The sequence below is a fragment of the Acanthochromis polyacanthus genome, chromosome 8 (assembly GCF_021347895.1).
Source record: "Acanthochromis polyacanthus isolate Apoly-LR-REF ecotype Palm Island chromosome 8, KAUST_Apoly_ChrSc, whole genome shotgun sequence".
In the NCBI taxonomy this organism is placed as follows: domain Eukaryota; kingdom Metazoa; phylum Chordata; class Actinopteri; family Pomacentridae; genus Acanthochromis; species Acanthochromis polyacanthus.
In genome coordinates this window covers 35258478-35282884 of record NC_067120.1, presented here as the reverse complement: position 1 = coordinate 35282884, position 24407 = coordinate 35258478, and the positions used below count along the sequence as shown (strand labels likewise).

The 24407-nt window shown below is 40.1% G+C and overlaps 3 protein-coding genes across 3 annotated transcripts in view; 1 reads left to right on the top strand and 2 right to left on the bottom strand.

Moving 5' to 3' along the window:
• Nucleotides 1–423: 423 nt before the first annotated feature.
• LOC127535119 (protein NLRC3-like) lies at nt 424–3986 on the bottom strand. The gene is made up of 5 exons (XM_051952173.1): nt 3866–3986; nt 3167–3297; nt 2868–2975; nt 1880–2115; nt 424–1760 (listed from the first exon to the last, which is right to left on the bottom strand). Exons 1-5 carry the CDS (start codon nt 3911–3913, stop codon nt 424–426), a joined length of 1860 nt encoding a protein of 619 aa, XP_051808133.1. The 5' UTR covers nt 3914–3986.
• Nucleotides 3987–9723: 5737 nt separating this feature from the next.
• On the top strand, nt 9724–15567 carry LOC110945637 (kit ligand-like). The gene is made up of 6 exons (XM_022187224.2): nt 9724–9840; nt 10703–10759; nt 10980–11132; nt 11551–11731; nt 12707–12760; nt 15560–15567. The coding sequence occupies exons 1-6, from the start codon at nt 9724–9726 to the stop codon at nt 15565–15567; spliced, it is 570 nt and encodes a 189-aa protein (XP_022042916.2).
• LOC127534981 (NACHT, LRR and PYD domains-containing protein 14-like) overlaps nt 15343–24407 on the bottom strand; it is a 33024-nt gene continuing 23959 nt past the window's right edge. Inside the window, exons 11-13 of the mRNA XM_051951539.1 lie at nt 19583–19756; nt 18802–18975; nt 15343–17526 (exon numbers count right to left, since the gene is read on the bottom strand). Coding sequence (XP_051807499.1) covers nt 17508–17526; nt 18802–18975; nt 19583–19756 — 367 coding nt within the window. The 3' untranslated portion in view covers nt 15343–17507. The remainder of the gene's footprint in view (nt 17527–18801; nt 18976–19582; nt 19757–24407) is intronic.

Here is a 24407-nt window from a genome sequence, read left to right as displayed (position 1 = left end):
AGTCTCCGTTTTCCCTCCACTGATGTTCTGTACTTGTTCAGGTCCAACTCATCCAGAACCTCCTCTGACATCTGCAGCATGGAGGCCAGAGCTGAGCAGTGGATCTCAGAGAGTTCCTTCTCTGATCTGTTCTCTGACTGCAGGAACTCTTGGATCTCCTGATGTACTGAGAGATCCTTCATCTCCATCAGACAGTGGAAGATGTTGATGCTTCTGTCTGGAGACATTCCATCACTGTTCTTCTTCTTCAGGTTTTGATGATTGTCTGGATCGTTTCTGAACGGATCTTTGTCTGACCCAGCAGACCTCCTAAGAGTCTCTGGTTGGACTTCAGACAGAGGCCATGAAGGAAACGGACAAACAGGTCCAGGTGACCATTTCTACTTCTGAGGGATTTCTCCATGATTCTGTCCAGGAACATACTCAGAGTGTGTCTCTTCTTGTCTTTCCAGTCTCTCCCAGGAACTTCTCCAGCACCTCAGGGTTCCTGTTGGTGTAACAGTGGAACATGTAGACTGCAGCCAGAAACTCCTGAATGCTCAGATGAACAAAGCAGTAGACTGCTTTCTGGAACATCACACACTCTCTTCTGAAGATCTGGGTACAAACTCCTGAGAACACCGAGGCCTCTGTCACATCCAGACCACACTGCTCCAGGTCTTCTTGGTAGAACATGATGTTTCCTTTCTCCAGATGTTCAAAGGCCAGCCTCCCCAGTTTCACAAGAACTTCCATGTCAGCCTTCGTCAGCTCCTGTGGACTCGTCTCAGGTCCCTCATGGTACTTGTTCTTCTTCCTCTGTGTCTGAACCAGCAGGAAGTGTGAGAACATGTCAGTCATGGTCTTGGGCAGCTCTCCTCTCTGCTCTGTGCTCAACATGTGCTCCAGAACTGTAGCAGTGATCCAGCAGAACACTGGGAGTCGACACATGATGTGGAGGTTCCTGGATGTCTTCATGTGGGAGATGATTGTGCTGGAGCGCTCTTCATCACTGAACCTCCTCCTGAAGTACTCCTCCCTCTGGCCGTCGGTGAAGCCTCGTACTTCTGTTAACCTGTCCACGTGTTTAGGAGGGATCTGATTGGCTGCCGCAGGGCGGGAAGTGATCCAGACCAGAGCCGAGGGAAGCAGATTCCCCTCCATGAGGTTCACCAGCAGAACGTCCAGCGACGACTTCTGGCTGACGTCAGACACAACCTCCCTGTTGGAGAAATCCAGTGAAAGTCTGCTTTCATCCAGACCGTCAAAGATGAACAAAAGTTTACAGACAGCCAGCTGCTCTGCCGTCACCTTCTGTAACGTTGGATGGAAAACATGGAGCAGCGTGAGAAGACTGTGCTGCTCATCTCTGATCAAGTTCAGCTCCCTGAACGGAAGCACCACCACCACACTGACGTCTTGGTTTTCTCCGCCCTCTGCCCAGTCCAGAGTGAACTTCCGCACTGAGAAGGTTTTTCCGATGCCAGCCACGCCGTTGGTCAGGACCACTCTGATGGCTCTCTGCTGCTCAGGTAAGGCTTTGAAGATGTCCTGGCACCTGATGGGAGTGTCATGGAGGCTCTTCTTGGAATCTGTCTCCAGCTGCTTCACCTCATGTTGGACATCAGCCTCTCCACTGTGTCCCTCTGTGATGTAGAGCTCAGTGTAGATCCTGTTCAGGAGGGTTCCACCTCCTGTTTCATCACTTCCTTCAGTCACATGTTCACATCTCCTCCTCAGACTCATCTTATGTTCCTGCAGAACCTCCTGCAGACCAACACCTGCTCACAGACCAGACAAACAATCAGACTCAACAAACACAAACATCTTTCATGTCTGGACAACACAACAACAAGCTCAGTTTCCACACATCAGTCCACCAGCAGATGTTCAGTCTTACTTTGTCCACAGCTGCTCTGACTGGCTGTCTGCAGTCCACCTCTGGTTCTGGATCTTTTTCCACACTGGGGACAGGAGGAGTGTCCTGATGGAGCAGACTGGTCCCAGTATGAGCTGATGCACTGTCTGCAGAACCAGTGTCCACAGCTGCTAGAGACCGGATCCTTCAGGACGTCCTGACACCGAGCACAGCAGGACGGCTGCTCCTCCACACAAACTCTCCTCCTCTTCATCACTCTGTCAACACATTTATTCATCACTCAGATCATCTGGAGAAAAACATCCACATCTGACACCACAGTGCAGAAGAGAACAGTAAAAGTGAGGCTGCTGTTCTGTCTGAGTTCATCTGCTAATAAAAAGCTGCTTCCTTTTATTCTTAACTCCAGTCAGTTCTTTTCCCATCAGCTGTCTGATTAAACTCTGACTGATCTGCCTGCAGTTTGCTGTTAATACAAACTCAACACTTTGTGCAGCAGCTTCACAGTAACAGCCTTCCATCACAGACAGCTGCTTCTGTTCTTCACTGCTTTACACTCACTTTGATCAGCTCAGCTCGGCTCAGTTCACTTTCAACTCAGAGTAGAAATCATGTAAAAACTGTGACAGAGCAGCAGCCTCAGACTCACAGCGTTCAGCTTTCATTTCAAACATCTGGATCATTAGAACCAGGAACCAAAGAAGACCAACCACAACATCAACTACACATCTGGAGAACATTCTTTCACTCTGAAAATCTTTACAGTGGCTTCAACATTGGGCTGAAGATGTTTGAATATTGGGTGTAAATAGTGAAATCCAGGTTTTCAGGTGTTTTACCACAGAAACACCATCAGAACTTCTGCTTCTAAAACCCAGACCAGGATCCATCTCAGTCTGAAAGAGTTCTGCATTCTGACCACTGTGTGACTGTTTCAGCAGAACATCTTCCTTCATCCTAAAACCTTCATCTTCCATCAGGTCAGTTTACAGCAGAAACACTTTCTTACTTTGTGTCTGAGGGTTCAGGTTCTTTACTGAAGTTTTCAGGTTCTCCTTTGGACCAGTCACTCTTCATGGACAGACAGCTGGAGGCTGCAGATTCTTCTCTCTGTCTGCTGAAACACATGTTTGTTCTCTCATTAATCACTGATCTATTCTGAGATGAAAACAGGACAAATGATTTCTATTTGTGTCACAGAAACCTTTTCAAAGTTCATTTTAATCTACTGACTCAAATCAACAATATATAACTGATAGATGTAATTATAAAGGAGACACATTAACAAGTTAGAGGCAGTTTTCTTACTTTGTGTCTGAGGGTTCAGGTTCATTACTGAAGTCTGGAGGATCTCCTTTGGACCAGTCACTCTTCATGGACAGACAGCTGGAGGCTGGAAACTCCTCCTCCTCATAAACACTCATCTTGAGGACTTCAGTCTGAGAGGAAAACCAGCAACACTGACTGAGAGCTCAGGAAATAATAAAAGTCAAAGGAACACACAAGTTCAGATTTGTCTTCATTTCAGTTCTTTGTCCACAGAAGTGAACTCTGAAAAAAGTCCTCAGAGAGAAAACTGAAAAGTTGTTTCCTCTTTCCTTCTTTCCTCTTATATTTCACCTCTGATAATAAATCCAAATGTTGCTCAAACAGCGTCTGCGGTTGATCTCTGACACGTCAAACTCTTCATTTATGTTGGAAAACTGTCACACAAAGTGCTGGAAATACTTTCAGATCCCAGTTTATCAGGTGAACCCCAACAGTGTTTCCTTCTTCTGGACCTGGTTCTCTGCTGCACCAACACACCTTTACTTACTGACATCTATAAATATCTGTCCAGTATAAAATGTAGAAGAGGAAGTGAACCAGTTTTCAGTAAAGATCATTCAGCAGATTCAAATCTTCCTCAGCAGTCAGTATTAAAACACTCCTGTGATCTAAAAACACCAAGAACAGAAATAAGGTTTTCTGACAGCAGAACAATAATAAAGTTAAACAAACTCTCACCTTGTTGTCCTCCTCTGTCGACTGGAAAATGGAGCCTGAACTCTTCATTTCCTCATTCTGTCCTTGACTCACTCAGAGCTGCTCCTCCTTTGTTTCCTAGAAATCACATGACTACAGGTAACTCCAGGTAGATGTGGGCAGACCTGCAGCTGAACATTAATGACTCATCACAGCCTCAGAGATGCAATAAAATCAGCTCAAAGTACTTTACTGCAGTCTGTAGACGGTTTATTTCATTGTTTTTGATTCATCAGAACTTCTATCACTTGTTCCTAAAAACATGAGTCAGAAATAATGAGCACAGAAACAGAAATGATTGTAAAATGACCAATTTGATGAAAATGACCACAAACAGACAAAAATGATCACATTTCTGCTGTCAGGTTTCAGTCTTGTCATCATCCATCCATTATCAATGATTATAAATTGTTCACACACTTAATAAATGTCTGTTTTTGTTGTATTTCATGTTGTCTCTCTTCCTTCTGTCTGCAGTGTTATAACTTTGTCGTGTTCTTATTTATAAATCTGTGAGTACTGAGGCTCTGAAATCAATAATCTTGAACATTTTGAGGCTTTAAAAGCCAACAATATATATAATAAAGACATTCTTTGTATATTTTTCTCACTTTGAGTTTAGTTGCTCACATATTTCCCTGAAAAGTCATCTTTTATTAGAGATTTATTCGCTGTAAGTAGGACTGCTTTAATCCTGGTTTTATTCATGTTGATCATTAATTTATGAATGCTTTATAGGCCAGTTAGAAGAGGTTCAAAGCTTTGGGCTTTGTGGTGTTTAATTAGTAAATAATTGATGAAAACATACAGTTTATTCATGAATAAATACACACGTGGACAAAATTGTTGGTACCCCTCAGTTAAAGAAGGAAAAACCCACAATTCTCACTGAAATCACTTGAAACTCACAAAAGTAACAATAAATAAAAATTTATTGAAAATTAAATCATCAAAAACAGCCATTACTTTTGAATTGTTGATTAACATAATTATTTAAAAAAACAAACTAATGAAACAGGCCTGGACAAAAATGATGGTACCTCTATAAAAGATTGAAAACTATTTGACCAGAGTGACATGATTAACTCAGGTGTGTCATTTAATTGACATCACAGGTGTTTCCAAACTCATAATCAGTCAGTCTGCCTATTTAAAGGGAGACAAGTAGTCACCCTGCTGTTTGGTGAAAAGGTGTGTACCACACTGAACATGGACAACAGAAAGCGAAGGAGAGAATTGTCCCAGGACATCCGAAAAAAAATTATAGACAAACATCTTAAAGGTAAAGGCTATAAGACCATCTCTAAACAGCTTGAAGTTCCTGTGACAACAGTGGCTCATATTATTCAGAAGTTCAAGACCCACGGGACAGTAGCCAACCTCCCTGGACGTGGCCGCAAGAGGAAAATTGATGACAAATTGAAGAGACGGATCGTTGGAATTGTATCCAAAGAGCCCAGAGCAACCTCCAAAGAAATTAAAGGTGAACTCCAAGGCCAAGGTACATCAGTGTCAGATCGCACCATTCGTCGTTGTTTGAGCCAAAGTGGACTTCATGGGAGACGACCAAGGAGGACACCACTGCTGAAAAAAACTCATAAAAAAGCCAGACTGGAATTTGCAAAAATGCATGTTGACAAGCCACAAAGCTTCTGGGAGAATGTCCTTTGGACAGATGAGACCAAACTGGAGCTTTTTGGTAAGGCACATCAACTCTATGTTCATAGACTCAAAAACCAAGCATACGAAGAAAAGAACACTGTCCCTACGGTGAAACATGGAGGAGGCTCAGTAATGTTTTGGAGCTGCTTTGCTGCATCTGGCACAGGGTGTCTTGAAAGTGTGCAAGGTACGATGAAATCTGAAGACTATCAAGGCATTCTGGAGAGAAATGTGCTGCCTAGTGTCAGAAAGCTTGGTCTCAGTCGCAGGTCATGGGTCTTCCAACAGGACAACGATCCAAAACACACAGCCAAAAACACCCAAGAATGGCTGAGAGAAAAGCGTTGGACTATTCTAAAGTGGCCTTCTATGAGCCCAGATCTGAATCCCATTGAACATATGTGGAAGGAGCTGAAACATGCCATTTGGAGAAGACACCCATCAAACCTGAGACAACTGGAGCTGTTTGCTCATGAGGAGTGGGCCAAAATACCTGTTGACAGCTGCAGAACGCTCATTGACAAATACAGAAATCGTTTAATTGCAGTGATTGCCTCAAAAGGTTGTGCAACAAAATATTAAGTTATGGGTACCATCATTTTTGTCCAGCCCTATTTCATTAGTTTGTTTTTTTAAATAATTATGTTAATCAACAATTCAAAAGTGATGGCTGATTTTGATTATTTAATTTTCAATAAATTTTTATTTATTGTTACTTTTGTGAGTTTCAAGTGATTTCAGTGAGAATTGTGGGTTTTTCCTTCTTTAACTGAGGGGTATCAACAATTTTGTCCACGTGTGTAGATTTAGTTTCAAACTGCTCCATAAAGTCTTGATAAATGATCTGCAGTGAACTTTATGACTTATTGGAAGCTGATATTTCTTCCTTGGGTTTAGTTTCACTGGATGTGTTTTAAATCCTGCTGATGACCCTGATTACAGAGTATTTCTGACAGCTCAGGTCTGTTATTCTACTGGAGGTGAAACGTTCACAGGAGACTGAGTTAAAGGAGGCTAGAAAAGCTTTTGAGTTCTGTCAAAACACTAAGTTTTATCCGCTTCAACTACTCCTCTTTGTGTGACTTTTATTCATTCTGTAAACTTTCTGTGTTGTTGCTTCTTGTCAGTTTGTGTCGTTAGTCTTCAGGAGGATATCAGCAGATAAAAATGTCAATTAAACCATCAGAAAGTGAACTTTTTCGCAGCTCATCCTACATTTTACAGCATAATTTTTGAAAAAAAAGTTAAACATTTTCCAGAAAAATATTACATGAAACTAATTGAGAGTAATTTAAAATGTATTAATTACATTCCTCAGTCACCAATCATAATTTAAACACCACTAAAATCTGTGGAACTTTGTGTTGTTGCGTCTGAACACGGCACATTATCCTACAGAACATGGCATTAACTCATGGAATACAATTTAACAAATAACACAAGTAAAAAAGCACTCAGAGAGCACAGTATCTACCAAGGCTGTTCATTCCCCTATATGGCATTTTCAGAATTAAAGCATTTTTAATTATTTTTTTAAAAAAATGCAACATTTGTTTATTTAGCAGTTATTGAAGATTAAAAATCACTGCAACATGGAATGTGGCCATTTAATATAGATGCACCCACAAACAAAATGACTTTGTGCTGAATACAGGCGTGTGTGTGTGTGTGTGTGTGTGTACATTATGTACGGATACCGAATCACGTGACCTAAATATGTTGCGGGTGGCAGGAATTGATGGGACTCAGAAACACCCCTACAATTTAATCAGTTGTTCTTTGTATCATTTCCGCTAAGTCCTGTTAAGTCCACAGCAGTGAGGTTGTCGTAGGATCACAATCGTGTGATCGTCAGCAGGCAGCTGATGTAGTGTTCACTTCTTGTCATAGTTACAGCGATGCCATCTCGCAATGATACAGAAATCTATAGACTATAAGCCGCATCACTGCCAAAATCGAATCACTTGGTCCTTTGTGTATTCTTACTTTCCCTGAAAATGTCATCCTAATCCTGTGTGCATTTTTGAGTAATGCTGCTCACAGACAAACAGTCAAACCAGCCGTGATGGTCACATAGCTCTGCCGCGTTCCTTGGTGGAGTAGTAATATCATTATAATAATAAAGATAATGCCTGCACTGAATTTCCAACCACCATTTTTTTCAAGAGCTTATATCCCAATTCATTCTGATACAGAATACATATAGGTTTATTTTATTTTCTACATCAAAATGCTTCCAAACCAGTGCTGGTTTTCGGAGATGTTACCTCTCACTTTATCAGATAATAATAGTTTGTTCATTTGTCTGGTCATTCCACCTCTCTTTGACATTTTCATGTAAACCATTTTGTCAGAATTCTTACTGTGAAATATCACTTTTTCAGGTTTTAGTTGAGTTTTATATATATATGAGAATATTTTTCATCATAATGCTGTAAATTAGTCGTGTTTTAGACAAATGAATGATGTGCTCGGTCAAAGAGCAGCTTACAAAGGCACTAAAATGGTGATGGAACAAAAGGGTACCAGATGACTAAACATCATACAGCTTGACATGCAGATCATGATAATATCTTTGTTTTTTATCGGACAGTTTATCCAATGTCAACACAATTGATAACATTCAATATTTGCAGATGACTTACTTACATGTCACAACAACATCAACTATTTCAACATGAGCTTTTTAAGGAGCACTGCACTAAAAGTTGGCGGATTGCCAGTTTCAAGACCTGCGAGCAGCTCTGTTGGTCTCAATGATGGCCTGTTTGAAAAAATCTGACGTGTGTGAACAGAACTCAAGTCCAGAAAAGCAATTGGTGGTCGAAATTTTGGATTAAGATCTCCATAAATGCTAAGTTCCATTTTTCATTTAGCATGAGTTCTGTAATGGCTTACTTGGACATTTGAACAGAACAGAGACAATCTTAATGTGATTAAAAGTACTGAACATTTCACAAAGTGTCTCCTGGAATAAAGGTAGACTGTGTCTTCACTGGTGCTTTCAAACTTTTAACTGGCTCTTGTCAGGATTACGGGAGTTTGATGGTTCCCTCTTTGAACAATGGCATTTCTCTTTGCTGTGGCGTCAGTGTAGTGTATCTAAAAATTCACTTTAACCCTAGAAATTTGTCAAATTGCCTGTTGATTCTGCATATTTCATATTTCAAGCTATTCCATTCTTTATTGCATCCCTGATTGGTTCCATCAGGTCCAATTTTGACATGCAGATTTATGAGAGAAATTTAGGACAGATGTGACTTGGATCAGTATGTCCACAACTAATATCGTGCTGAACATTCACCCAACAACTGATGATCAATTGATAAAAACTAAATGGAAATGTTGTGAAGGGCGCTGTGACGACCCTTCCCCTATCCTGCCTGTAGTTGTGTGTGTGGTCCTCTCCCTGCAGGTAGTTGAGGAGCAGGTGTGCCTGATAATCAGCCATTGGCCACACCTGGGCCCGGTGTGCGTCAGGGCCTTTAGAAAACCTTCCTGGTAATCATTCTGGCTCTCTCCTGAGATGGCCACTTGCTTTGCGTTGGTATGATTTGCTTTCTTGCACCGTTCAACACTGCATACACCATCTTTCTACTCATGCACTCACCTACACTACTGATTTTACTGATGACTCATCACATTGTTAGTTTAAGTTAATCTTTTTCTATCTAATAAAAGTTTTGGCCATAATTGTTTTGTGTGCATCTTCCCTTTGTTTGTCATGGCCGTGCAGTCAGTTTATGACAGGCGCTCTGACCACAGCTATGAAATGTGCAAACCTAATGTCACAGTGTGACAAATAATGGCTTCCTCTTCTTCTTAGCAGCTTTATTGCCACTGTACCTCTAAGTGGCAGTAAAATCATTGCACAGTGGCTCGTTGTTTTCTGTTGAATTTCATAACAGGAGTGAATGCTCGGTGCTAGTCATAACTGATTGTAAATCTGGTCAGTGGCTTGTGGAGGCTGTGGCTGTTAGGCATTGCAACACTTAGGACTATAGGGCTTTTTAGGTCTATCAAATACATGGTTGGCTGCAAAGGCTGCTGTTTTGTGTGGTTTATGTGATGTACTGGGATGTTGATGTGTCCAGTGTGTCTCTGAGTGAGATGCTGGTCACAATGAGTGTTTTATGTAGAAGACCTGATGGCCTGTTAAAACTCATTTGTCTTTCTCGATGCAGAGTTGGATACACGTCTGTGTCCGTTTCCTGCTGTTCATCACGCTTGGGGTGCATTCAGATACACTTGATGTCAGCCCAGTGACCGATGATGTCTCCAGACTCTATACTTTGGTAAGCACGTCACTGCAATTTTAAACCACTGAACGATGAGAAACCACATACACTGTATCAAATGCACATAAGATGGTATGTAAATGATCTATAAGTAGCATAGAATTGTGTCCCTGCTTTCTGCTGTTGGAGTATTAATTTTGTTTCTGTATACACTGCTGTTCAACAGTTTGGCATCACCCAGACAATTTCATGTCTTCCATGAAAACTCATTTTATTCATGTGCTAACATAACCGCACAGGGTTTTCTAATCATCAATGAGCCTTTCAACAGCATTAGCTAACACAATGTAGCATTAGAACACAGGAGTGATGGTTGCTGGAAATGTTCCTCTGTACCCCTATGGAGATATTCATTAAAAATCAACCATTTACAGATAGAGTAGTCATTTACCACATTAACAAAGTCTAGACTGGATTTATCATTCATTAGGACATTAATAAAGGACATTTCTAAGTGACCCCAAACTTTTGAACAGTAGTATATTTACACAGTATAAAAATACAAGTACGTAGCTGATGTAGAGCATAATTTCAAGTGAGATGTGGTTACCAGTCTGGAATGGCAGACGTATGGTTCTGTATTGTCACTTTCGCCCATATTTCACAATTGTCATTACTAAAGCAGCTGTGGAAATGGGTCAAGAAGTGAATTAGCATTTTGTCAGCAAAGAGACAAAATGAAAAGGCATATAAACCTAAAAAACGTACTGGAAGCAAACCTGCAGCACTATAACTACCAGGTACTGAACGACTAAGTCTTGGAGTGATTGTAGCTTTCTTTATTCAAAATTCAAGTATTCAAGTCCTGCTGCTTGTTTTGATATGGATGTAATTTGCAGTTTAATGTTTCTCTTTACAGAAGCAAAACATTCCTAAAGATTACAAAATTCCTGTGAGCTACGTTCCAAAACAAGAGGTATGTATCATATGTATGTGAAATCCAGCATATTCACACATGCAACCTTTAGCTTTTCAGCAAAAACCTTTGAATTTTGAAATGACCTCCTTACTTCTCCCAAGACAAAGAAACCTAGTGTCACTGTTTTTTTGGTAACACCATAATAAATAGGATTGGTGCACTGTAACACACAACATGCATTGCATTTAATGCCATATCTCTTCTCTTCCTTTTCCAGGGTGGGATGTGTTGGGTGAGATTAAATGTCTTCCCTTTGGAGGCGAGTTTAAAAGATTTAGCACATAAGTTTGGAAACATGTCATCTAACAGACACGACATTAGGATTTTCATCATAATGCTCCAAGAGCTGCGACTCAAAATGGGTTCATTGGTAAGTTCACATTGTGATTCCATCATAGATCTACTGAATAGATGGAAAGCAGACACCTCTGAGCTGCGTCTCAATAAAACACTGTACTGAACATGTTTTTGTATATTCTCCAAAAACTTCTGTTGTTGCCACTTAGTATGTGTTTGTAATTTACGTTTAAAAATGTGCTGTTTTATGAACATCTGGTACAGCCACCAGGAATAAAGTCATTCAGATTTCAGTAATTACTCATACCTTACTGAGCTTTCATTAAACCAGCTACTCACAGATTTCTTTACTAACTTGCAGGTCATCTGTCAAAATGAAGTGTCATTTGGAGTTTTAGCATTAAAGACATTTGAATCCTTTCAGTTACAACCTTGAACCGAACTGCACAAAGAAAATTTGTGTTCTATATGAACTGTGTTTTTGTCTACAGGAGCTGATCATGTTTGAGTTTGAGTGCCACTACAGGGAAGAGAGATGGCACACAGAGCGATACTTGGACTTTGTCAAAGACTTTCTTACAGCTGCACAGAATAAAGAAGACTCAGATGACTGTGATCCTCCTCCTTGTCCCACCACACCATACGCAGTAATAACAGAAGAATATTCAAAAGGTGAATTAAAGTATTTCATCTAGAATGTGTATGTGGCATGTTCAGGGTACCTGTTTAGAAGGAAGATGTGACTGTTGAAGTTTAGTAGACAGCTTGACATGTGAGATGTTGGTGATCTACAGCAGGTTTGTGTATCTGGTGGGCATCTTGATGTGGAACCATGGCTATTACACTGCCTGTCCAAAAAAGTTTCATTTCAGCCTTCATTGGATAATTACTGCAGTGATGAATATGTTTCAGCTGGCAACAACTTATTTAACCATAGTTGATGCAGTGAGAAGCTTCTCATTTCTTAAACAACCGTGTTGGAAGACATATCTTGTCATCGTGGAAAAGATGTTAATCTGGGGGGTGCCTGTGTAGCTCTACAGGTTAAGCAGGTGAACCATGTATAGGGGCTGGTCTCTGACGCAGCTGCCCGGGTTCGATTCCTGCCTGTGGCCCTTTGCTGCATGTCCTTCCCCCATTTCCTGTCTCTCTCTCACTTCACCTATCCAATAAACCCAAGAAAAGGCCATAAAAATAACATTTAAAAAAAAGTTGTTAATCTGTCTCAGAAGGGTCAAAATAGTGGCTTGTGTAAAGCAAAGAAAACTAAGAGTGCTGAAACTACTAAAATCGGGTTAAGAACCATCCACCGTATTACTAAAACCTGGAAGGATAGTGGTGAACCATTATCTTTCACCAAAAAAGTGTGGTTGAAACAAACTCTTAGATGATCGTAGGGAATCAACAGTAGAACTCATGGCTGTTTACTAGTGAAAGTAGGAGCATTTCCATACGCACAGTGCAAAGGGAACTCGAGGGATTGGGACTAACAGCTGTGTAGCTCTAAGAAAACTCCTGATCAGTGAGGCTAATCAGAAAAAAAATCTATTTGCAGCCCCTGTGCATGGTTCACCTACTTAACCTGTTGAGCTATACGGGCGCCCCTCTCTCTCTCTTTTAATCATTTTGTTTGTGTGTCTCCCCTAGAATCACCCACTCCCAGCAGTAAAGGCCCAAAGTGTTCGACTGACTGCACAGCACGTAAGTTTGCAATTCTCGGTGTATCTGAGAAAAGTGTCAAGTTCAGTCTCAAAACCAGCCCAGCTGGTGTCAAATTGGCAACTTTTGCAGCTAGAGTATTTTGCCACATTCCATAGCAAGTACGCCCATTTCCCCCGCCCCAAGCTGCTGTCACTTCAGGGAAAATTCCACATAACATCTTTTGTCCCATGCCTTATCTTGTCTGCTGCCTTTTAGGCTTGTATCTACTTTGCTTTAAAGAAAATCCTTGCAGAGTTCTCATCTTCAAAAGTTGGTTATCTGTTTTTGTTTGAGGGACTGGATGTGAGGAGATGAAGAGAAAGTACATTTTAACTCTTAGTATAGAAAGAAAGACTATAATAATGTCAAAAGACTTTAATGAAAGTTGATAAACTTGGAGAAACCAACATGTTGACTGGTTATAGTACCACGGCAGTAACACTGAAAGGACAAAAATTCTTCAGTTCAATCTGTAATGGATCAGGTGTCATGTACACGACTGTTCAAAAGTTTAGGCTCACCGAGGCAATTTCATGTTTCCCATGAAAAATCACACTTTTTTTTCCTGTGCTAACATAACTGCACAGGGTTTTCTAATCATCAATGAGCCTTTCAACACCATTAGCTAACACAATGTAGCATTAGAACACAGGAGTGATGGTTGCTGGAAATGGGCCTGTGCGCCCCATATTCCATTAAAAATCAGCCATTTCCAGCTAGAATAGTCATTTACTACATTAACAATGTCTTGACTGTATTTCTGATAAATTTAATGTTGTATTCATTGCAAAAAAAAAAGCTTTTCTTTAAAAAAATAAGCACATTTGTAAGTGACCCCAAACTTTTGAATGCTAATGCACTTGTTCGGGTTTTTGTTTTGGGTTTTTAATTTCTGCTGTCAGCTGGAAAAGACAGACAGAATCACTTAAATATAACTGGTTAATAAAGTAACACTAGAATGAGGCTAAAATTGTAGTCACCCTAATATTTTTCAGATCAAATCCATTATTGACCAGGAGTTACAGATTTAACAATTATTTTAAAGGAATTTTGTGACTCTTTTTGTTTTTCATCTTAGATACCAGTTGCAAGGGAAGGCTGTGCTCAGCAAGAACTCCAAGAACTAGTGCCTGAAACAAAAAATAGCCTCTTAAACAAATGTACTAAAAGAATAACAATTCATAAAATAGATAATACATACATGCATGACTCAATGTTGATTCAAAATTTTATTCAATGTTTGACTCCATTAGCTTAACAGTTTAAAACAAAATTATATTAATATTTACTGATAGGATAAAACAAGCCGATTACTATATCCCACAGTTAAGGGTACAATTTAGTAACACCAATAGAATATTAAATTTTGTTTTTCAAAAATTATACTCACTTTGTGTTCCTGAAACATGCAGTTCATCATTTTGATTAAAACATGCAATTTGATATTTGACACAAGGGACAATTCAACATTTTGAATCAACATGAACATAAATAAAACATATTTAATGCATAATGAAAACATGCATTAATTCTGAGAACAAAACATGCTGTAACGTTTCATTTAAATGTAATAAAAATAAAAATGTAAACAAGACAATGTTATCATGCTACTAATACAAAATACATGTTTATTATGAGTTAAAAATTACAAACCATCTTCGCATATCAAATAACAATAGAATAAAAATAGTACATACCTCAGAATGTACCTGTCGATCGGCAAGAGGTGTCAATGGAGTAGAATCGTTACTTGGTTCAGCCAAAGTCCCCCAATGTGTAACGTCTTTGACTTTGTCCACTGTCGAAGTTTGTTTTGAAAACGTCGATCCCAATGAATAGTTGCTCCGCCGGATGGCAAGTGTTTCGGCATGTTTCTTCACTTTTGATGCGTGGTCTGACAGTGCTACGCATCCATGCAATCCGTAGTTAATCAAATCTTTACGATACACACAAAAAGCTGTTCTGGCCTCGTCTGGTTTCTTCAGAAATTGTCAAAGTGTTTCTGTTACCTCGTCGATCTTTGAGTCAATTTTCATCTTCACAGTGACTTTTCTCTCAAGCCATTCCCATCGGAACTTATTTTTGGCACTTTTGTCAATTTCTGTGACTGATGACTCCTGATCCTTCGTTAAAAATCTCATTATTCCGCGCTGAAGACGATACCAAATCTCCAAATATCCGAGTCGAACACACCGCCATGAATTGGTGACAAAGAATGCTACGAGCAATTTCATTGGTCCAAGCTTGAAGCTATCCAATCGCTGGGCCGTTTACAATCGAACGATAGCTTCAGTGAAAATCTAGCTTCAGGATTTCACGGGAGTGAGGTTTGAGTTTCGTTAACATCGGTGACAATAAAGTACCTAACCCCCCTAAAATTTTCTCAACGGATTTAGACGATTCACAGAAATGTTCAAATTTGAAATTAAATCGGCGGAAATCCGCGGAAAATTGCCATCCATGTATATAAATAAATTTTACTGACAAGATGTCAACGAGACAACTTCCTTAAATGTAGTACTTCCTGTGAAATGATTTATTGTGGAAAGTCTGGATGAGCCACAGCAAAAACAGTCATGGTGCAACAGAATTTGTCTCTGATTTATTGAAGGAGAAAAACAGCAACGATGAATAATAAAGAAGAGAAATGCAGAGTGAATATTTCAGCTGAAAGGGCAGAGCTCTGAGACCAGGCTCATGTTCAGAGATCTGATCCAGATAAAAACATTCAACACAAACTTATCAGAGTATCTGTCCTTCATACAGAACAGCTTTGCTTTTCTCATGGAGACAACTCAGACTCCTGAACCGAGGAGTTCTCTTGATGCTGGTCACAACATCATCACATATCAGGACTAAATAAGAGAAAGCTGCTCAGAGTCTGGCCTGTTATCATCCTGACTAACAGTCATCATCCAGGCAGAAATGACATTTTACTGCAACAGACTGAGAAATAAAATAGAAATCTGTAGTTATGAACAGTGACCACCAGAGGGCGCTGTTACAGTTCAGATTTTACACACATGACAAAACTGCAGCGTCTGTAAATAAACTGGTTGGAATGAATGAGAGAGATGAACAAATAAGTACACAATAAATGACACATGATAAATATGTGAATAAAGAAAAACAAACAGAATCAACTGAGCTGTAAAAGAACAGTTTATGGACTGTTGATGGTGTTCATCCCTCGGATATTTTACTGGAAAAAACAAGATGAAATAAAGTCCTGACAACGATCAACTCTAACAGAAGTAAAGACAGACTTTATTTAAAGGCTTAAATTCTCTTATTGTTCTCTACAAGATGAGTCAGGATTCTGTTTCATCCAGATGTTTTAAAAAGGTCAGACTGAATTATTATCAACAGTGAGGTGATGCTAGTAGAACCACAAAACTAAAACATCATGATGTCAAACTCCCAGAAACAGATGAATGGATGAAAACCTGGAACTGAGAGTCCAAGTGGGCAGATATCAGTCAGAGAGAATAAAATGTGGACTTTCAGCTCAGAATCAGAGTCTGTGTTCATGAACCAGCCTCTGTTTGCTGCATGATGCTGAATTATGTAAATCTAACCAATAATATGATGGAACTCTTCCAGCTGGGACACTATCGGAGTGGTTTCATGATCAAACCTGCTCAGTCATCGTCCTGATATTGGACAGAAATGCAGAAAACCTCATTTTACTAGATTTTCTCATCAAGTTCCTCTGACTGGAACCAAACTCTACATTTTTAAAGCTTCTCTTGGTGCCAAACAGAGGAAAATAATTCATCATCTCAGGGTGAAAATAAATGTTTTATGGTTGGTGGAGAATCAGAAGAGACAGAAACACAGATGTTTGGACCAAACTTCCACCTTCATAGAACTGGTTTGTATTCTTCTACCACAGCAGGTTGAACCATTGAAGACCAGACGTTCACATCAATGAGAAGATTAAACTTCAGGACTGAAGCTACGTTATTTATCATTATTATTTCAGACATCCATCCACAGACTGGTATGAACAAAACCACATAGAAAGTCCTCATGATCTCCTTCTTTAAGAATTTTTGACTCGAACACTAATGTTACCTTTGAAGCCAGATTTTACAGGAGATCAGCTCAATATTCACACCTTAAAACACATCAGTGAAGCTGGAGAGGCTCAGACGTGGAGCATTCGGTGAACTGAGGCAGAATGAGCCACGTGGACGAGCTGCTGCTGCTGCCATGATGGATCAGCGCTCGGGTTCTGGTCCAATCAGAGCTGCTGCTGGACCTTTGAGGACTAAACTGGATTCATCTTCACTTTGTCACCTCAACATGATGTGATCAAAACACAGAAAAACAAACTCTCTCTGGGCACCAAGGCTTCAGCTGACATGTTTCCAGGACACTTTGTTCTCATCAGCTCAATGTGCTGCAGGTAGAGAAGCTCAACAACTTTGACTGCAGCTGGAAATAGAAAATCAACGCAAATATAATCCTGCACTGACACAAACATCCTGAAACTTACTGCACACTCTGCAGCCTGACATCAACCTCCAACGGATCATGTCAACATTAACTGCAGTTCTCCATCATTCAGTGTGGAGCTGCAACACTAAACTACACAGTGACAACAACACACTTTACACTGGTTCCCAGTCCACCTCCCAGTAACATGGTCCAGTCAGAGTCTCTACACACCAGCTGCTGCTGCTGCTTCAACCTCTGGATCATCAGGACACACTTCATCCTCTCAGCACAAACACCGTCCTGATCAGCGGAAATACTTCCATCTGCAGAGAGAAGAAGAGAGAACAGAGGAGATCAATGAGTCCACAGTGGAAACAAACTGCTGACAGTCATCAAGCTTCATTCCTGCACAAACTCTTCACTCATGGATTTACTGCTGCTCCATTTAAACCAACAGTCTCTGAGTGTCCATCAACATCTCATCTGCTCTAGAAAAACTCACTCAGAGTCTGGCAGCAAAGGAACACTAAATATGTTCAAATGCTTCTGGAAGCTTCTAAACCTGGAAAAATACTGAGAATCAAACAGGAAATGTCTAAAATAAAGATATTTTTAGCAGATTTAAGTTCAGATAAACAGTCATTTTATGGTCAAACGTTGGAAAAGAGCAAATTAATATTTGTAGAAATGCAGATTTTTCATGTTGATGTTATTTACAGTTTTGGTCTGTTGTTTAATTTTACATTCACATGGAAGTTCATTATTTTCTCTGATTTTATTACTAATTATCTGTAATTTAAAAATGATCAAATATCAGAGAAACAGCTCAATTATTTACCATTTCATAATCCTTAAAATACATCATTTTCTCCTCAAACAACAGCACATATCTGTAAAATATTTATATTTTTACAGATTTCTTCACAGTACAAATGTGTGATTTTAGAGGAAAACTTTGTAAAAGAACACTGATATTTGTAAAAGTATATTATTGTACAAGTGAAAGGATTTACAGTTTTATCCTCTTTTTAATGGTTTGTGTGAAAATTTACACTTTTTTCTCCTGATTTTACTCCAAATGATCTGTAACTGAACAAAGTGATCAAATGTGTGTAAAATGAGAGGAAATGTTGAGAGAATGACTGAATGTAAAGATGCTGCTGTGAAATAAGAGCCGCTGGTTTACAGGCTTCAGTCTCACTGATCTCAGAGCTGTGACAAACATCAGACTGATCAGCTGATCACTGTTGAAATGAGACAACAAACAGAGAGATCAGATCTGATGGACACTTTGATGAAGGAGGACCACTGTCTCTGCACATCTGGAAGGCTGTCAGCTGGAATCAGCATCATTTCCTCAACACATCAACACAACAACAACAGTCGGCTTCACATCCACTCAAACACACCATGACAACAAGCTTGTGGCTCCTCTGATTGGCTGACTGCTGTCTCTGTGTTTCTGTCACCGTTCTGCTCTCACAGCTTCACTGAGAAGCTGCAGGTTTACAGGAGACACTGGATCTTTGCTTTGATACTGACTGTGTTTAGTAGAAAACTGAAGAAAGCAGCAGAGACTGATGGAACCTTCTACTGACATCAGAGTCTTCAGGCTGCAGTCTGGACTCTCCACAAGATCTAACAGATGTTTCATTGATGAATCCTGCAGGAAGTTTGTTCTCAGGTCCAGATGTTCCAGATGGGAGGGGTTGGACTTCAGAGCTGAGACCAGAGAATCACAGCTGATCTCTGACAAACTGCATTTCTCCAATCTGAATAAAGAATCAAAGATGTAGATCAAATCATTGATGATCCATCAGATGTGTTCAGGTTCTCAATGTGCAGATCAACATTACTTTGTCCTCATCAATCAGCTTTTCTCTAAAAGCAGCACAGTGACTTTGTCCTTCTCTTATTGTGGATCATCATCATGTCAGCCTTCTACACACATCATCCACATGTCAGCTCAACATTCATCCACCTATTCATGTCCACACATCAATAACATGCTGCATCATCAACAGGATCAGGATCAGTCAAATAAAACTCAACACAAACCAAAGAAATATTTCTGCTTCACTAAACTTTGTCACTTCAAACTGATCTGAGTTCAGAAGATCTTCTGGATCCAGATGTGACTCTTCAGCACAAATTACAAACATTCATTTACTTTAACAACTAACACTCAACATTTTCTACACTTTCTGATACAAACACTCCACTTTTGTCACAACAAACTGAATTCAGGACAAAAACAGAAAATGTGAACCAGAGCAGATTTACAGCTTCATGGATGGAAGTTCTGTTGAACAGAAATGAGCTTCAGTTGTCATTAAACATATCAGATCTACAACAGTAACAGACAGACAGTGAACTGACTCCAGAGTCTTCAGGATGCAGTCTGGACTCTCCAGAAAACCACTCAGATGTTTCACTCCTGAATCCCGCAGGTCGTTGATATTCAGGTCCAGATGTTCCAGATGGGAGGGGTTGGACTTCAGAGCTGAGACCAGAGAATCACAGCTGATCTCTGACAAACTGCAGTCCACCAATCTGAATAAAGAATAAAAGATGTGAGTTGAGGAGACAAAGTTCCTGATTGAAATCATTCAGAGTTTCATTTTGCCTTCAGAGCTGCAGAAATCTGGATTTCTTTTTTTGAAATTCTCTTTTCATTTGAATTGAAAAGGCAAATTATTACGATTCCAAACATGTCGTATTTACAGCAACAAAGACTGTGTTGTCTTTCCAATATTTTCATTCTTTACATCACTCTTTTTGATGCAGAACAACAACAGAACGGGGGAGCCAGCCATTTGTAGTCATCTTCACAACATTTGAGAGAGAAAAAAATAATTAATTAAAAGATTTTAGACAAAGAAAACTGATTGTATCTAGTTGTGAGTAGATTCAAGTAAAATCATGCCTTATGGCTTTTACATACTCAGTCCATCTTAGAGAACTTCTCTTTCTGCACTTTCAGGGAAAATGTCAACTTTTCCATCATGTAGACCTCGTGTACAATGTCAGTCTATTCCTCAGTAGTGGGTGGTTCCACTTTTAACCACTTTCTCCTCATGCTTTTCTGATTCCTTGCCAATAATATACAAAGTCATTTCTTGTCATTAACATCACAGTTGTCAAACAGAATGTCGCCCAAATACATGACTTCACATTGAAAAGGAATATTCTCCAAACAGATTCTTTATGTGTTCATGGACCCGTTCCCAGTAAGGTCTAATAATCTGGCAGTCAGAACACATGAAAGTGGTTGGCTTCATTAGCTCCACAGAGTCTCCAACAGGTAGCACCCCGACCCAGACGTGGCTTCTGAACAGGTGGAACAAAAAATCTCACCTTTTTCCAGCACAACTCTCTCCATGTATTTGAACCTGTTGAGACCCGCTGTAGCTGACATGTTCTCTCCCAGCTCTCACTAGATATTGAAACATTTCCTTCTCTTTCCCATTTCCTCTTCATCTATTCTGTCTTGTCTTTTTCAACTGTAAAATGCCATGATAGAGCTTAGATACAATTCTGTTGCATGATCTGGATTTGAGTAAAGATACAAACACCTGTAGGAACCCTGTAGCTCCTCTTCCAGGTTCCACTTTTAAGTTCTGCTTAAAGTAATGTCTGACCTGCAAGTACCTGGAAAAGTGCTCTGACCGTAATCCCTGTTTATTCCGTAGTGCTTCAAAGCTTTGGAATGTACCATCATCATGGATAAAGGAACAATAGTTTGCTACAACTTTAAGCTCCAATTCCTAAATCTGTTGTCGTACTTATTAGGTGTAAACTCAGAGTTGTACGCACACCACCTCCACATTTTGGGCAAGTCTCCTAAATTGCAGATTTTCACAATTTCCTGCCAGGATTTCAAAACAATGTCTGACAGGGTTCCTCTGAAACCATCACTTCTTTCTGTGGTTTGCTGTCTGCTAATAGGGCCATTACTGGGATTCCTTTTACTTTTGGACCTTCTGAGTCCTTCCATCCTGCCGTGTATGTTGGTGAATAGAAACAAATGAACCGTCTCAGCTGGGCTGAGTAGGAATATTCTTGGAGGCAGGGAAGGCCCATTCCACCTCTTTCTTTTCTTAATTGCACAGATTTAGATTTAATCCTGCCTCTTGTACGCTGCCATAGAAACCTTGAAATGACCCTGTCCCATTCTTCACATTGATTGTGTGGTATTTGGACTGGTAGACACTGAAACAGGTAAAGCATTCTTGGAGCACGTTCATTCTGACTGACTCAATCCTGGAGTAGAAGTTGAGCAGATAAAGCCACTGTCTTTACTTCAGTCATCTCACAGCTCCAAATGCTGGAAAGGATGAAGGAGAGAGTTTGTGCCACTGGTGAGCTTCCACTTAAAGTGTTGCAGTGATGAGACACACAACAGGTGCTGACAGGTGAGGAGATTCTTCTACTCACTGACTTCTATCAGCTCAGCACAGAGAACTTTAAGGACACTTTAGCTTTGACTCTGGACTCAGTCTGGACTTTATGACTCCCTGCTACATTTAAAAGAGAAACTAGGCATCATATACATCAGAAGGAAGGTTCATCTCCCTTCCTGATTCAATCAGTTTCAATATGGAATAATCCAAGTTTAAAAATAGGAGCAAAGGTGTTCTTTTGGAAAGACTGGCATGCTGGGAGGATCCAGTTTCTTGGATGTCTCTACCAGAACAACACCCTGAGAACGTTGGATGAACTGAGAGAGCTGTACAACATCAGAGGAGAGACTTCTGGAGATTCCTGCAGCTTAGAGACTGTCTATCTAAGAAAACCTCAACAGGGAATAGGTTCTCTAGACAATGCTCTTCATGCTCTAAATTGAAATTGTTGAGAAGTCGTCCACACCTGGAAAGACAAATTTACACATTTCCTATTGATCAATTTAGTGGTGCTACCAGAGGTCTAAAAGCTGTATGGGAAAGGGATTTAAAGAAACATACGAGGATGAAGAGTGGAAGAACTCACTGAAACATTTGCTGAAACCAATGAGAGATGCCAGCTCTAAACTAATTCAATTTAAAATATTTAACAGATTGTATTGGACACTGGTGAGAATGTAAAGGACAGGAATGGGACGGTCAGACCTCTGCTGGTGATGCCATACAGACAGAGGTGATCTTGTTCACATGTTCTATGTCTGTCTGAGCCTAGCTACCTACTGGCAGAGGGTCATGGTGAAGATCAGTAGCAGTGTGGGTACAGGGGCTGATTTTACTCCTGCTCTTTACCTCCTGAACAGCCTGAAAGGAAACCAAAGGATGGACGGAAGGAAAGCTCAGAGGATAAAGGTTGACCTTACTACAGCTCAGAGGGTCATACTGAGGCATTGGAGGGTGGACTGCAGCCCTGCTTATTCTGAATGGATCACTGTCTTGGCAGAAACTGCCTCTTATAAGAAACTCATAAACAAAATAAATGGGAATATAGACACCTGTGCAGAAACACCAGGGAATCAAACTTCAATGATACTTGACATATACATGAACCAAAACCTAGCTGACAGTGCAGGATGTTCAACTGGTGGGACGGAGATGGAATTTAGGTAGAGAGAAAACTGTTTCCTTCCAGACATGCTTGACATCATATTATTTATAATATTGATTTTTTTCGTTCGGCTCTCTTTACTTTATTAAATTATCTCCTAACTTGTCATGTACTCTAATATTTAAATGTACTGATAAATTGTTCATATAATTCTACATTCTAATCATTTTTATTTTGTGTTCAATGTATTGATGTATCTCTGCTCTCCTGTGTTATGGATGCTTCTGGAGGGAATAATAAAAATCTTCCAGTGTGTCTTCCAACAACAGTCTCATGTCATCTGTACATTACAGAGGGATTCTGATTCCTGCTGTCCACACTGACTGTCCACTGCTCTCTTCCTAACACAACTCCACTGGAAGGAATCACTTCATCAGCTCACACTAACATCAAGCTTCAGCTTCTGACTGACACTAATCAGGTTCCAGACTGTTGACAACTGAACTCCTCTTTGACTTCCTGAGGCTCCACTGCAGCTCAGCACAAACACTGTGGAAACACAAACATACTGACTGGATCTGTGGAAGTCACACTGCTGAAGCCTCACATCACTTTCACATCAGCTTCACATTCAGACACACAGCAGGACTGTGGATTCTGTCCTCCATCTTGGAACTCTGCAGTCAGCTGATCAGAGGATTCATTCACAGACGCTCCAGAAAATAAAATGTCTTCAGACTGTTGCAGAAAAATCCTCAACATTCATAAAACAAAACTTAAAACTACAGTCAAAAATCTGAACTGAATAAATTCCACCAACAGTGAGTGAACTGACCTGAGAGTCTTCAGTTTACAGTTTGGACTCTGCAGTCCTTCACAAAGATGTTTCACTCCTGAATCCTGCAGGTTGTTCTTACTCAGGTCCAGATATTCCAGATGGGAGGGGTTGGACTTCAGAGCTGAGGCCACAACTTCAAAGTGACTCTCTGAGAGTTTACAGTCAGCAAGTCTGTAATGAGACAAAAATGACAAAACATGTTGTTATGAGAGAGGACACTTGATATTTCCTGCTGATAACATTTTCTGTCCTGTTTTTACTGGACTCAGGATATTGTGACTGAGTTGAGCTCAGTGAACATTTCCAGTAAAAGATGATGATGTCTCTGCTGTGGACCTGCTGCTGTCAGCTTCACCTCCATCACTCAACGTTTACAGTCTGCTGTCAAACGCTACACAAATCAAACTGATCACTGGACAACATCACACCTGAACATCATTAATATGAACATCAGGAAATATTCTGATGTGATGACTGAGTCAACTTTTGTCCTCAACGTTCTTTTGTGAGATTCTGAAAAACTTGTTCAGCACAAACACAAAGAACAAACCAGTAAAGTTGAATTATTTCCACCATAAAGTCTCACAAACATGTTATCAGAGTTTGTAGCATTAAAAACACAACTCTGAGCTTTGTGTCAATCAGATCTCTGGAAACAGTCTGACTTCTAGCATTCTGCTCTGATATATTCACACCTCTGAACATTTCCTGATACGACTCTTCTCTGCAGCAACAAGACAGAAAACACCAGAGATTCTCTCTGAGGAACTGAATATCAGGAAAGACGTCAAATCTGGACTCTGGAACACGACTTCTCTCTTTAAAATCAACAGCTGAAGGCTCAGTAGTGTGGTTGAT